Raw genomic sequence first — 13,733 nt, 5'->3', positions numbered from 1 at the left:
GTCAGTTGGTAAAGGTATTTTTTAATTAATGATATTTATTTCTAGATTCTTAGCATAAAAATATATCAGACAGAAGAACAAGCCCAAATAATTAGAAAAAATTACTTTATTTGCAAATAAATGCTGTTTCTTCTGAACCAGTTTAAGTGCTTGTTAATGAATTAATGGTGGACTTCACATTTTCTATTTCATAATACAAGTTCACATTTGAAGTGTCTTTAAGTAGCACAAAATGCATATAAAAAATGAGAAGAATCTATGATCAACGAAGAGAGGTAGCACTCTATCATGGCTGAAGAAAGAGCCTCTTTTACCCTGACTCTCACATTGAAATTACAGCAGGAGATGAGACTATGACCGTGTCCTCTTCTTACATGAAATCTACTTGAGTTCTCCACAGTCTGTGATAGTGATCTTCTTGGAGGTTCGCCCAGACCGTGAACCGAAAGACTCCACTTTCTTGACCACGTCCATACCCTCCTTCACGCTGCCAAAGACAACATGCCTGCCATCCAGCCTAAAAGCAGAAAGAAGTGCTTTATTATCATTGCCGCGGACAGTGAGACGATCCATGATGCGCTCCAACCACGTTCGACTCATTTTTTTTATTTAGTGATGGCACTATTTCTGCAATGATTCCGATATTTCAGGCCAGCATTTAAATCTTCACATTTTTCAGCCTTCATGCCAAGACATTACAAGAATCCACAGCTTCCACCAAGAATTTTGTTCCCAGTGGAGAAGTAAAAACCCCTGAAACAGCATTTGGACAATAACCAGACATTACTAAGCCCATTTAAAAACAAAAAAAAAAACAAACAACATAATTAAATAACAAATGCACTCCTAAGATAGCAGGCTACAATATACAAACACTCACTAACTGATGGGATCCCTGGGACAGATAGCTCCTTTAATACAAGTGTTTAATTATTACAATAGAATAATGATGTAGCTGCTGTAGACTCTGGTACATCACAGACTCACAGGCACCCAGACTGTAAAAACGCTGGTGGTGCTTTTCTGTTTGAAGCCCTGATAGGTTGCTGTGAACTGCTGCGCATCCTGCACTATGGTTATAATAGGACTCAACACTCAACCTATAATATATTTAGCTATACCAGAGTACCCATACAATTTAGGGAAGCATTCGCCACTTTGCCTTGTCATAAAAGGTATAATCATGAGAATTCCTCCTACTTCTCATCCTGCTGAATCTTCAGTTATGTGTTCGTTTGTCACGTTTTTTAAAATTTATTTTTGCATAATTGTGAAGTGGTTATGTGTTAAATATGGTCAGAATCACAGGCTTTTTCCATGACCTATACTTTAAAAAAAGCAAATCTAAGGACAACTTTAGTCTGATTATTGATGCATCTGTTTTCTCCACTTTTGCTCATTACGTAAAGTGTGCAGTTTTATAGACAGCATGTTAACAGTTAACAGACCTGCCCATAACAAACTTTTAAATAAGTCCAATACTGGCCAAATGTAATTGAGTAACTACAGTAAAAACAACCCTTATAATGTTTGTCAGCACATACCATTCTGTTTTAGTGGTGCAGATGAAGAACTGGGAGCCGTTGGAGTTGGGTCCAGCGTTGGCCATAGACAAGATACCTACAGTGCAGCAATTAAAGCATTATTAGTTTGAACATTTTAAATGTAAAGTCACAAACACAGATCTGAAGAACTTAAGAGAAACCCATTTAAGAGTGTGTTCCATCACAAGTCATAAATACAGCAGATCAATATGTTAAAACAGTTACATAAATTGTTATATATAGTTTTTTCAATGAAGGCACTTTCACATGCCAATGTAGAAAAACCACAAGTGTAATTTTTTAAAAAAGTAATGGTTGAATGTAATCTAACTGCTTTGGTTCTGGCATTGTTCCCTCTGGTTCATGAAAAAGACCTATTGAAGAAAACTTATTTCATCATCTAAAACTACTGAGTTCATTTTAACAGGTCAAACATTTTTAGTGTAATGCTGCCTCCTAGTGGTGGAAAATTATCAGGACAAACTATGTTTCACAAATACAGACTGAATTGTATTACCAAAAACAAAAAAGCATTACCAAAAACAAAAAAGCACAGAAAAAAACCCCTGCACACCCACCCACAATAATTATAACGTTTACATCATTCTCAATATTCTAATGTAATTAATATAATAAGATATTTCAGGTCTGTTTTAAATTGTCTCAGGACATACACTCACTGGCCACTTCACAATGGACATGTGTTATCTGATGCAATCCAATACAAACAGCTGTCATTAATTCTATTTTTACAAAGCTTATACATTTTCAGTTTTTGCTGACTGTCTGAAAAGTTTTAATTCTACTTTATGTTAATTATTGAGGTTGTAGTGGGTGGTGGTGTACTAGGGTGCATTATGTTGACTGGAAAATATATTAGGAGCACCATTCATTATACATAATACATCCCACCATCAACTACAACCTTAGTCATTAACATAAAATGGATTTATAACCTTTCTTACAATGTCAACATCATTTGAAAATGTATACTCTTCATAGGATTTATGGCAGAACTGTTGTATTGCATTGCTTTTAGACTGTACAGGTGTACCTAATAAAATAGCCAGTGAATATAGGTCAACATTTTTAATTAGCATGTAGAGAAAACCAACTGAGAACCACAAGCTAATCTTTCTACCACAAACCCAGAAGCTGCACATGGGTGGCATTTAATACATTTGCACTGGCTTGTGTAGTGTCACACTGTTCTGTGCATTCAGTTGAGATGCACTTGTTACATCTAATTATAATCTCTTGTACAAAGTCAGCAGCACTTATTCTATACTAATCAGGCCTTCTCAGACCTAACTCTGACCTTCAATGACATTTGATCACATTCGCTGCTATTATTATCCAGAATACACCTCTGATAACACACCTCTGAAAATCCATGAGTCATGAACACCTGAATGGATGTCGAGAAATAGTAGTGTGATTACCAGGTCCACTGTGAGTCAGTTTGAAGTTTTCATCCGGGAACTTCCATCCATAAATCGACTTCCCTCCAGTTCCATTGTGGTTAGTGAAGTCTCCACCCTGAAAACATAAAAGACAACACAACACTGCAGCAGCTGGCTGGATGTCAAAAGGAGACAAAAAAGATAGTAAATCAAGAGAGAGCCTACCTGGCACATGAACTGAGGGATCACCCGGTGGAAAATTGATCCTTTGTAACCAAAGCCATGTTCCCCTGTGCACAATGCCCTGAAGTTTTCTATGAGAAAGATTTTATATTGAATTATGTTTGGCAATCTATTTCACCCAGAAGTTTGTGGTCTGGCTATCCCTGTTTTAGACAATAAATTAGTCATTGAATTCTTAATCGAGCAAAAATTGTTACACAGCTTTTTTTTGTAAGGCTGAGTGGGTATAAAACCTCAATACTATTTTATATCAAATGAAATACAGTACCAGTAAAAGGTTTGGACACACTTTCCCATTAACTTAAATGCAGTGTGTCAAAAGGTCAATTTTGGCTGGCACTGAAAACTGTCCAAAAGCTACGAAAATTTAAAAAATATTTAATAAGTACAGACAATTATTTACATTTTAAAACATTATTTAAATATTAAAACAATCATTAGTTGCAGTCCGACTACTAGAATGGTGCGTTCACTGTCACACTTGTGTAACCGGCTTCTTTAATGTCTTTACATCAGCTTAAGATCTGGTTTTAACTTGCATATGTTTGATGACGTTTAGACATTTTTAAGAATTTAGAGAAATCATTGATTACCTGCAGTTTTGGGCACAACTTCGGCGTTGAGCTGCAACAGAGAAATGAAATGCCTGAGGGTCAAATGTGAACAAGTTGTTCTCTGGGAACCAGCACCTGTCTGTACACGTTACTGGGAGTACGTGGATGCAAATTTTAAGAGTGCAGAAGGTGTTTTTCCATTTGATTCAAACGCAAAACACAAATACAATACAAACACATGCCATGTGTGGATAGTTATCAGCTTACCTCAAAGGTTACTCTACCGAGAGGCTCGTTGTCTGCTGAAATATCAAAGAAGACCTTCGGGTTTTTGTTGGCGGTGGTAGGGCCGCTGCTATACATGCGAGCGGCTGTAAATGCCAGAGAACATAATTTTAACCTGTTTGATATAAGCAACATTTTCAAAGATGATGCAGCTCACCCAGTCAGACCAGTAATGAGCCAAAGTCACGCTGACATAAGAGAGAGCAGGAAGTTTTTCTTTGCGTAACAGGAAGTTGTTGGTTTTTTTGAAGTTCAAGTCTCGCGAGATTACAGATGAGAGTGCATTTTAATGTGCGATCAGATCAATTCATCTAATATACTCATGAATATATCATTAGTAGCCCTACCCTACAAGTAGCTTGGAATCAGTTAGTCCTCATCGTGAGTCTTTTCACTTGTAAAACCGAGTACACTCAAACAAAATACTCCTGAAAAAGCCACTATGATGAATTAGAAAATGTCCCTTTTTGGCGCACCCTAGTGGTAGTGCCAAATAAGGCAGCAGTGCACATGCAAAAACTACATTGGATTTAGTTTTATTTATTTATTGACAAAGTTTCATATGTCATGGGTTGGGTATTGAGGGCTAGTTGCCTGTCAGACGGAAAATGACTCAAATCCACCACAAGTTACACTCTAGGTGTCAGCTAATACAATAATTGTGGTGTGTCAGACCCTCCTCTCTCACCTCAGCCAGAGTATATTTTTATACAAATTTTTCTGTTCCCTTGTGGGAATTATACCATATTGTGCAAATGTTTCACACAAACTTAAACATAATGGTGGGCTGTAAATATAGTGCACAGTACAGCAAAGAGTGATTTTAGACATAGCCCCCTGTCTATGTCTTCAACAATGGTTCCCAAGTGGCAATTGTATCCTAACAACTATATAACTTGCATGATCTAGATTTGTACAAGTTCAATTGAACATACATGGAAACACAGAGGTATAGAGGCAAAGTTATTTTGATGTCACAACATGCCTCCATTGACTCATGCTATTCCCTGGAAAAGTCTGAAAAGCATACAGCATAGTTCCATCCAGTCCTGTTGCTCTCTTGGTGTATACCATCATCTCTTTTCTCACTTCTCTTTTTTATTTCTTCTTTTCTTTTCTTCTTGATAGTTTGGAAAAATGCTTACCTTTTCTTTCTATGATCCTGTTTGCAAGCAATAGTTAATTTCCCCATCCTGTTGAGTTAATTAATGCAAGCTCATATATTTTCCACATGAGGGCAAGAACTGTGTTAATCAAGATGTGAGTAAAATTTGATACCCATAATTTACATCTTGCTTGGATTAACAGCCTGTTGGAGTGAGACTGACCTAAACGTCAGACTATGATACAAGTGCACAAAAGACAAGACCACAGTGGCATACAGGTATCATCTGAATACATATTTATTAGATAAATATTAGGTTGTCACATCATCTAACTACATACAGTTCTGCAAGACTAAAAATCACAATTAGTTCCTTTATTTTCTGACCAGTTTAGAATATGAAATGATTGTACATACAATGTACAAACATAGAGACAATGGCCACATTGCATGAATCACCTTAGATTGTATCATTTTTCCAACTGTTCATGATATCAAAAATTGTACAAACTATGGATTTGGTTACAATCTTCTGGACCCGTCCCTCCCACTGCCTTTCTGCTACCCATTGAAGGGATTTTCTTTGTAACCTTGTTTTTTTTTTCCTTTTTTTTTAGCTTTAGCACCTCAGAGTATGCAGGCGACAGACTAGAACACTTAAGCTAAATATTACATGTAAAACATAGCTGTCCCAGTTCCCCTAACCAAAGAGGTGAAAGTATATTACAGAGGGGGGAACAAAATGCTGAAAGATACCCACAAACACTAACTAACAAGTTTCATTTTCCATATTCAGCCACTTCCAGTAGAGGGGTTGCAAGCGTTTTATTATTCTGAAGAAACAATGCACATTCCCAGGGAAAATGAATACATTTCTGTTCACATGTCTCTATATTCATTTACATATATACAGGCATCCTCGGGACGTTTTGACCTAGCCTTACCCTCAACATCCTTTCCAGGCCAGAATGATGAACGTACCCTTCCTCACTGTATTTTTATTTTTTTTATTTTTTTGAAACTTTTTTAAAAACAACTTCCCCCAGAGAAATGGCCCTTTATTGTGATTGTGCAACTACAGATTCAGGGTACTGCCTAATACACCAAATTGGCTCACTTGTATGTAATAATAAAACATGAAATGATAACGACTTCCGTGGGATTGATCAAAAGTTTCAATTCAGATTGTAAAAAAAAATGAAAATAATGTGGCAGTGTATCGTTACAAGATTTCACTGGTACAAAGCTGATGTTTTGGTGACTTAAATATGAAACACATGTGAGTGACATATGAAACATGTCAGTGTGCTGAACTGGAACAAATCATATTTCTTAAATTACATTAAAAATAATGTTTACATAAAACCAGGGTGGTTAAATCAGCATAATGCTACAGTTGAAAGAAATTGGATTTCTAGCCTTACAGATTTATACGAAAACCAGTACAAAATAATTTACCAAAAACAAAGGGGATAAAAATGTATATGGTCTCGTGCTTTTTTTTAAAAAGCCAGATTTTCTATAACAAAAATATAAACAATATCATGAATTTCTTTAAAATATGGTTGTGATATATCTTTAAAATACCACTGTGTATTGACAATTAGCAACAATTATGATATTCACATAGCTCATTAATTACACTGAAAGCTGGCTGATACCACACCTTTTAAAAACCATTACTGTTCAGTATCACTGATAAAATGTTAACATAAATTCATGAATAGACAACATTGATCATTTTCAATCAAATACATCAGAACATGAAAGAAAATATTGCTTCAAACTGAGCTTGACATGTGTAAATCGAAATTATGCTTCACAATCACTTTGAGCTGATGCGGGGGGAGGGGATCGCAGAAAAAAATGGCTCACCTGTCTAGCAACAACAGGTGTGAGACAGAGTGCACTGGGAGGAGAGTGAGTGGAAAGCACAATGACCTGCAGGAAATAGCTTATGAGACGTTTGGACTGGCTTCCCCAGCGGCGGGGAGACGAGACAGCTGTCTTATGCTGGTTACAAACAAAGTCAGTGGTCAGATGGGAGTTTGGGAGCATATATGGTTAAAGTTGGACAACTAATGATCAAAGGACAAACATTATCAAGATGATACAAAAATATTCACAATGATATTTACAGTACAATAGCATTTCTTAAAAAATAATACATTTGCATACTGAACAGCACTCTTCTCAAAAAGTGAAATTGAAAACAAATGTGGCAAAAGGTTTGCACCAATACTGCTTTAAAAAACACTTCTTGAACAGTAGTGATGGATAAACTGTATTTGTCCTCCCCTATATCTTTGAAATCTCCCATCACACCGATAGAAACACACACACAAACACACACACACACACACACACACACACACACACAGTGTCACACTCTCACACACACATGCACACACTCGCAGTCTTACAGGACCAAGCAAACACAAACATCTCCATTCTCATCCCTCCAACTTTGGTGATGTTGAGCAGTTTCCCAAAACAAATTTATGGATAGTTTAATTATGCAGCAACAAAAACAAGAAAAAAAAACAACAAACATAAAACAGTATATCCAGCAAATACATGACAAAATGTATTGCCGATAGCATTATCCCTTCAATGTTAGTGTTAAATAAATCATACTAAATCTGACAGAAATCAAAAACAAACATACAAACAAAAGGGCTGTGGAAACAGCAACCGATAAAAAAAACACACTATCTTTTCTTTTTTACCACTTGGAACAGCACTAGACAAGGGCTTGGCACACATGCACTTTGCAGACTAGTTTAACAGCACATCATTTAACAGGGAGAGAGATGCAGCTTTGCAAAAATGCTGACACGAGTGACACCGGGCTCATGCAGAGCAGATGGTATGGAAGGAGTTGTAGCAGGAAGCAATAGATGCAGCAGGATCGTCACAGGAACGCCATATCTCTCATACTGTACCTTTCTATTCCATTACAATCACTCCTCTGTACAGGAGGATCATAACTATACAATATGTAGAAGTACAGGTATGCTATTATTGGTACACAATATAAACTTTATTTTTATTTTAGTGGGGCCAAATCTTTTTCCCGTTCCAGCTGTCAACCCTCAAAGGACTGAATATCTTTTTCTTTTTGACAAAAATATGTATGTATCACAATTGTAGACAAAGTGCAAGCCGATCATTCCCAAAAATCTTTTTAAAAAACATTTTGTCAAAGACAAACATACGCTGATCTAATTGATCTTTTTTTCCTTTTTGTAAAGACAGATTTTTTTTTTGCATTGCCAAAATCTCTTGTGCTTTTAAATGATGTGTGGTGGACAAAACAGTGCGACTAACCAGACCAGTCAGGGAATGGAGCTGTGACACCAGGAAGCTGTGGCCTCTCAGATTGGAATAACAATATGGACATAATGCACACTGGCCAGATAGCGCCGCTTTTTTCACTTATTTTTGTGTTTTATACAGTGGATTCCTTTTTTTTCAAAAAGGAAACAAAACATGAATAAAAAATGCTACAACACGTTCCTAATGTGCACACATACACCTGTGTGTGGCGTAAAAAAATCAACTGAGTATAGCTGCACAGTTCAAAGGTATAGCCATAGGTGTGAGAGGGTGGGGCGACCCCCCCACATCCTGCCGTGTCTTTGAGTTTTAACCTCTTTCAGTCAATCTGCGCTGGCGAATGAAAACTGTACAAGAGGAAGAAGAGAAAGGGAGTGCATCTTTGTGTTTATCAAGTACTGAGCGACTGCCCTGGGTTCTCAGGGACACTGCAGGCAGTCAGAAAAGTTTATCTGTGTCTGAATTGCCTCAGTTGTTTTCGAAGAGCGATAGAAGGTCGTCGTTGCTATTGCTGGGAAGGTCTGGTGGATCCAGGTACGACAACAGCTCATCTGGGTTAGCCAGCTCTGGAAGAAGCTGCAAGGGAGAGGAACAAGTAAAAACTTTAGTTAAGCATTCAGGTTCATTGTGATACATTTCCACAGATTATTGGGGACTAGCTGCATGTCATGACTCACGTCTAAAGATGGCTCAGGCATGTCCGACCCTGCTTGGCTGTCCAAACTGCTGGAGGGGTTGAAGGCCAGGTCGCCATGGGGATGGCTGTTGGGGCCAGGCTGCTGTTGTTGCTGCTGCTGCTGCTGCTGAGGAGGCGGGGCTTGTCGAGAGGGTGGAGGGGGCCCGCTGTGATGTAGCTGCTGCCCCGATTGGCTCCCAGGGTGTGGAGACGCATGTAAGCTCTGCTGCAATGGGCCGTGCGACTGGTCATTGCCGGTAGAGTGAGGTATCTGCAGGAGGAGGAGGAAATGTTTAGATACTGACGACTGAGTGATCACAACTGCAGGTTTTGTAGAATTGTATCTGTTGCATTTCTCAAATTAAAAGTGTAACTAAAAGTGAACCAGGGCTTTGAGAGCAGAAATAACACGGACATACAAATGGATCCTTCATTGTCATCCTACAAGGATTAATATTTCAAAACAGATTCCAGACTAACTTTAGTCTCTGCTCTAAGCTTTCATTTAAATTTTCTAGTGATCATGTCTGTGGAAAAAGTCAAATTTAGATATAGCTGAATGCATGTGTGGTTTACTTTTTCAAACTAAACTATTCTAGATTTAGTAACTCATAGTTTGTCTCCTTAAATTGATACAATCTTAATTTTGAGGGTAGTTTCATGTGGTCATCCTGCATTGTGGTTCACTTTGAAACTTCTCAGTGCGGTTATTTACCATATATCCCCTGCTCTCAATTGCCAAATTAAGTTAACTAACCAATTAAAAATCTCTCTTTATATACCTGCATCATTATTCTCTTGCCTATCAACAATAAATAATGACAACTTTATATATGTAGCCTGGGGAAACAGAAAGATAGGCTGAAATAGTATGACGACTGGAAAATATAAAGCTTCTCAACTACACAACTCACAGAGTCAGGCATGTTGTGGGAGAGTGGCTTGTCTTGGGCCATCAGGCTGCTGGGCATGTCAGGTGGATGAGAGAGTTGGGGACCGTGCATGAAGTCATTCATTGACGTACCACCAGGGGTGCTATGAGGGAAGTCAAAGTTCCCATGCCCCTGGTAACTGTTGCCTAGAAGACAAAATAAAAAACAGTTATTTTAAGTTTCTTTTGTAGTATGACTGACAATCATTAAAGACCTTGTAACTATGTTTTTCTGTCTATTTAAAGGAATTGTTTGATCGGTAAATATAAGGCTAGCAGGTGGTTACTGTTTATTATTATTTGAACTATAACTCACCTTGACTGCCATATTCATTGTTGTTGCCCCCTTGGTGAGAAGGTAGTGATGGATACGGTGATGGTCCAGGACCGAGCTGAGCAATCATCTCCATCACATTAGGCATGATCATCTGGCTGGGACTCATCGTCTTAAATCTCTTGGCTAGTGGACCATCTGGATCCTCTTTGATGTGTATATCAGATTTAATGGCCACAGGCCGCCAGCTACATGTGGGGTCAATGGTCACCTCCTCAAACTCAGAGCTGGTGAAATACAGATGAAACCAAAAAGTGAAAATAGAGAAATACATATATATACATTACATATTTTGGTACAGATATAAATGTGTATCTTCTCTTAACTTACTTTTGGATAGCGTTCAAGATTCCCCACATGTACTGGTCCACTTCCAGTCCTTCTAACAATGCTGTTTTACTGAGGAGAGAGGTAAGAGAGAGCTTAACATGCTGAGAGAGACAATAATGTGGATTAGAGACAAAACTATAGACAGGGCAAATACTGGTCTCTATTTAAACTGGATAAACTTACTTGCATACAGGACATCGCCATGTCCCCCGCTCACAGTTAAGTTGTAAATATGATTCCAAATCAAAACACTGCAAGAAGAAGAACAAAAGTCAAATTTGTTATCCAGTACACTATTTTAAAATCATTTGGTGCATTTCATTATTTCTGCAGTGTCTACCTGAACATGTTTGCAGTCATGGCCTCTCGCTGGAAGCTGTATTCGCCGGAAGGTGATTGGACATTTGAGGGAGACCTTAATGGCTGTTTGCTCCACACCGTCCTCTCCATTGAGTGTGGCGTTGCCCGATGATGCTGCTACGCTGCTGAAGTTCCTCTTAACTTTGAGGCAGAGGGACAGACATGCAGTGTGTAAACAAGGACCCTAAAGACAATCAGGACTTTACAGTGCACAATGTGACCGTGTGCTTTTGTGTATACCTTTGGTGATGCAGTGCTCTGCAGGCAGGAGCCTCTTCTTTAGTAAGCCCTGGAGGACAGAGCGAACCGATGGCCTGTGGACCAGCTGGAGCACAAACAAGTGCGACTATGGGAGGAAACATCACCATCAAAATCACAACCATTCTAAGGTATTAGTTTTATCTACTGTTTCTCTGTGTAAACTGAGGAAAAAAAGACCTGGAGGATCATTTTTTTATTTTGTTCTAAGCCACAGTATTATATATTATCTACAGGTACATTTTGATTTTGCATCTGGCATTTATTTATCAGGCAACTATTTTGTGTCAGGATTTGCTTAATCCTCATCTTATTAGTTTTGGAGATTTGTATACTCACACAGCAGCAGGCAGTGACTGTGATCTGGATTGTATTCCTTCCTGGCTGGCATACGTGTTTCAAGTGCAGGGGTTTGTGAGAGGTCTTATTGTCGCCACGTTCAATGGTGAGTGGTGTGGCATTGACACTGACTTGGACTGATGCCGGCCAGTTGGTGTTCATTTGACGGTCTTCATGGTGGTAACACTTAAACTGTAGCTCCAGGTCCGACCTGCGCAGACAAGCAAACAAATAATATAAATCTTGAACATTATGGAATATTATATACTGTCATGTAGCAGAAAACACCAGCAGTCCAATTCAAATTCACATCATCATATTTCAGTTAAAAAGTTTCTAAAATGTTTTCTTCTTGGCTCTTGGCATTTGGTCATAGATTATCAGACAAACTTTATAAATACACTTCCTGTTATACTATATGTAAGAATAAGAACTGGTGTGGGATGGTCATTCTCCAGCACATAACAGACAATCAGTGGTGGTGCTAAATTTAGGCTGTTACAATCGTCATATCAAATCTTTTGAAAAGCTGCAGACATGAGTGACTTTTTCCTGAGAGGAGAGTAAAGGGCAACATGGTGGGCACCGTGGAAGAGGACCTGCTCCCTATGTAGATAAGAAGGGCTCATTGTAAGCTAACGAATACACAATGACATTCCATTTCTGCCAAGTCCATTCTATGAGGTGCCACTAAATTCTACACACTACACCTTCTGCAAGTTCTCTTGCTCTCTACATCTATTTTTAAATATATCTAAAATATCTACAAATATCCTTCAGTTGATTCAGTGCATGATGTCTTACCTCCACATGAGTGTCTGGTGTACAGAGGGCCGTAAGTGGAAGACGTGGTTGCTGACAGCAAGGTTATGCTCTAGCCTGAAGGGCTCTAAGACTACCCCATCTCGCACTGGGAATGTCAGGCGCAGCTCTTCATTGTGGTTGGCTACATGGGTGGAGAAGAGCGGCAGTCAGACTGTCATGAAGTTTCAAAGGAGTGAACTGTATTAACTTTTTCTCTATTGGGCATGTACTGACCTGGAGGTGGAGGGAGAGCAGTGATATTTGGTTTGATGTCAGGAGGGAAAGGTGGCTTTACATCCTGGTTTGGCGACAGGTATGGAGGGATATTACTTCCTGGGGTCATTGGAGGGGTGGGGTTGCCTGGCACTGGGGAGTGAGGGTAGTTACCCACCGGTCTGGGTGGCTATATTGAAGACAATTAATTAGTGAGTAAAATGTTGACCAAGAGTATGATAATGTGATGGGTCAAAAGTGGTACAAAAATGGACTTACCCCATTCATATTACCCTGGTTGTACTGATATCCACTCCCAGAGAAATTATTTGTTTGACCATTAAAAGGTGGCTCTTGCTGTAATTTAATGAAACAGATACAAAATTAATCACTATTACCTACCCATGTTAAAATGATACATCTCATTTTGGTGGATTCCCTGCATGTCATACTGCACCTTATAGTACTGGCCCATGGGGCCGCTGGGTGGTGGGTATTGGCCTTGGAGCTGCTGTCCTGGCATCCTCTGACCGGGGTAGTTGGGGGATGGCAGCGGCCTGGAGGCGTTGGGTGTGGGGTACTGCCCCTGCTGGTTAGAGAACTGGCTGTTTGGTCCATACTGCTGCCCACCATAGTTTGGCTGTGGATGAAGTGATGACATATACATTCAACATACAGTAAAGGAGCTAATACATGAGGGAGAAAGTATAAAATTCACAACTACTCACCTCCCCTGGGTACGGTCTTTTCATGCCCTGCATTCCCATGCCCTGAGGCCGGGGCCCTGCGTAGCCTTGCTGAGGCATCCTTTGGCTATGGGCTGCAAAAGGCCCCATGCCTTGGCCTCTAGGCTGGTTCATCCCCATGGGGGGCCCGCTCATGTTGGATGCATTCATGCCTGTGCCCATGTTCCCAGGGAGGGATGGAGGGCCGCGGGGTCCTGGCTGGTTCATGAACTGGCTGTTGTATGCCTGGTTTGGTCCCATCTGGAAAGAGGAACTCATCTGGAAGACAA

At 39.4% G+C, this 13,733-nt stretch overlaps 2 protein-coding genes across 2 annotated transcripts in view; both read right to left on the bottom strand.

Annotated features, from left to right (window-relative positions):
* Positions 1-91: 91 nt before the first annotated feature.
* On the bottom strand, positions 92-4,240 carry LOC128381354 (peptidyl-prolyl cis-trans isomerase A-like). The gene is made up of 6 exons (XM_053341352.1): positions 4,012-4,240; positions 3,784-3,814; positions 3,173-3,261; positions 2,987-3,083; positions 1,545-1,620; positions 92-517 (listed from the first exon to the last, which is right to left on the bottom strand). The coding sequence occupies exons 1-6, from the start codon at positions 4,162-4,164 to the stop codon at positions 382-384; spliced, it is 582 nt and encodes a 193-aa protein (XP_053197327.1). The 5' UTR covers positions 4,165-4,240; the 3' UTR covers positions 92-381.
* Positions 4,241-5,408: 1,168 nt separating this feature from the next.
* The window catches only part of LOC128381237 (zinc finger MIZ domain-containing protein 1-like), an 85,069-nt gene continuing 76,744 nt past the window's right edge, over positions 5,409-13,733 (bottom strand). Inside the window, exons 9-22 of the mRNA XM_053341191.1 lie at positions 13,447-13,722; positions 13,176-13,358; positions 12,998-13,075; positions 12,740-12,908; positions 12,506-12,647; positions 11,702-11,912; positions 11,345-11,450; positions 11,085-11,245; positions 10,928-10,995; positions 10,745-10,813; positions 10,397-10,641; positions 10,064-10,227; positions 9,151-9,420; positions 5,409-9,049 (exon numbers count right to left, since the gene is read on the bottom strand). Of these exons, the coding sequence (XP_053197166.1) occupies positions 8,942-9,049; positions 9,151-9,420; positions 10,064-10,227; positions 10,397-10,641; positions 10,745-10,813; positions 10,928-10,995; positions 11,085-11,245; positions 11,345-11,450; positions 11,702-11,912; positions 12,506-12,647; positions 12,740-12,908; positions 12,998-13,075; positions 13,176-13,358; positions 13,447-13,722 (2,250 nt within the window). The 3' untranslated portion in view covers positions 5,409-8,941. The remainder of the gene's footprint in view (positions 9,050-9,150; positions 9,421-10,063; positions 10,228-10,396; positions 10,642-10,744; positions 10,814-10,927; positions 10,996-11,084; positions 11,246-11,344; positions 11,451-11,701; positions 11,913-12,505; positions 12,648-12,739; positions 12,909-12,997; positions 13,076-13,175; positions 13,359-13,446; positions 13,723-13,733) is intronic.

The sequence above is a fragment of the Scomber japonicus genome, chromosome 20, assembly GCF_027409825.1.
Source record: "Scomber japonicus isolate fScoJap1 chromosome 20, fScoJap1.pri, whole genome shotgun sequence".
Taxonomy (NCBI): domain Eukaryota; kingdom Metazoa; phylum Chordata; class Actinopteri; order Scombriformes; family Scombridae; genus Scomber; species Scomber japonicus.
The sequence above is the reverse complement of the archived record's forward strand: the minus strand, read 5'-3'. Positions and strand labels throughout refer to the sequence as shown.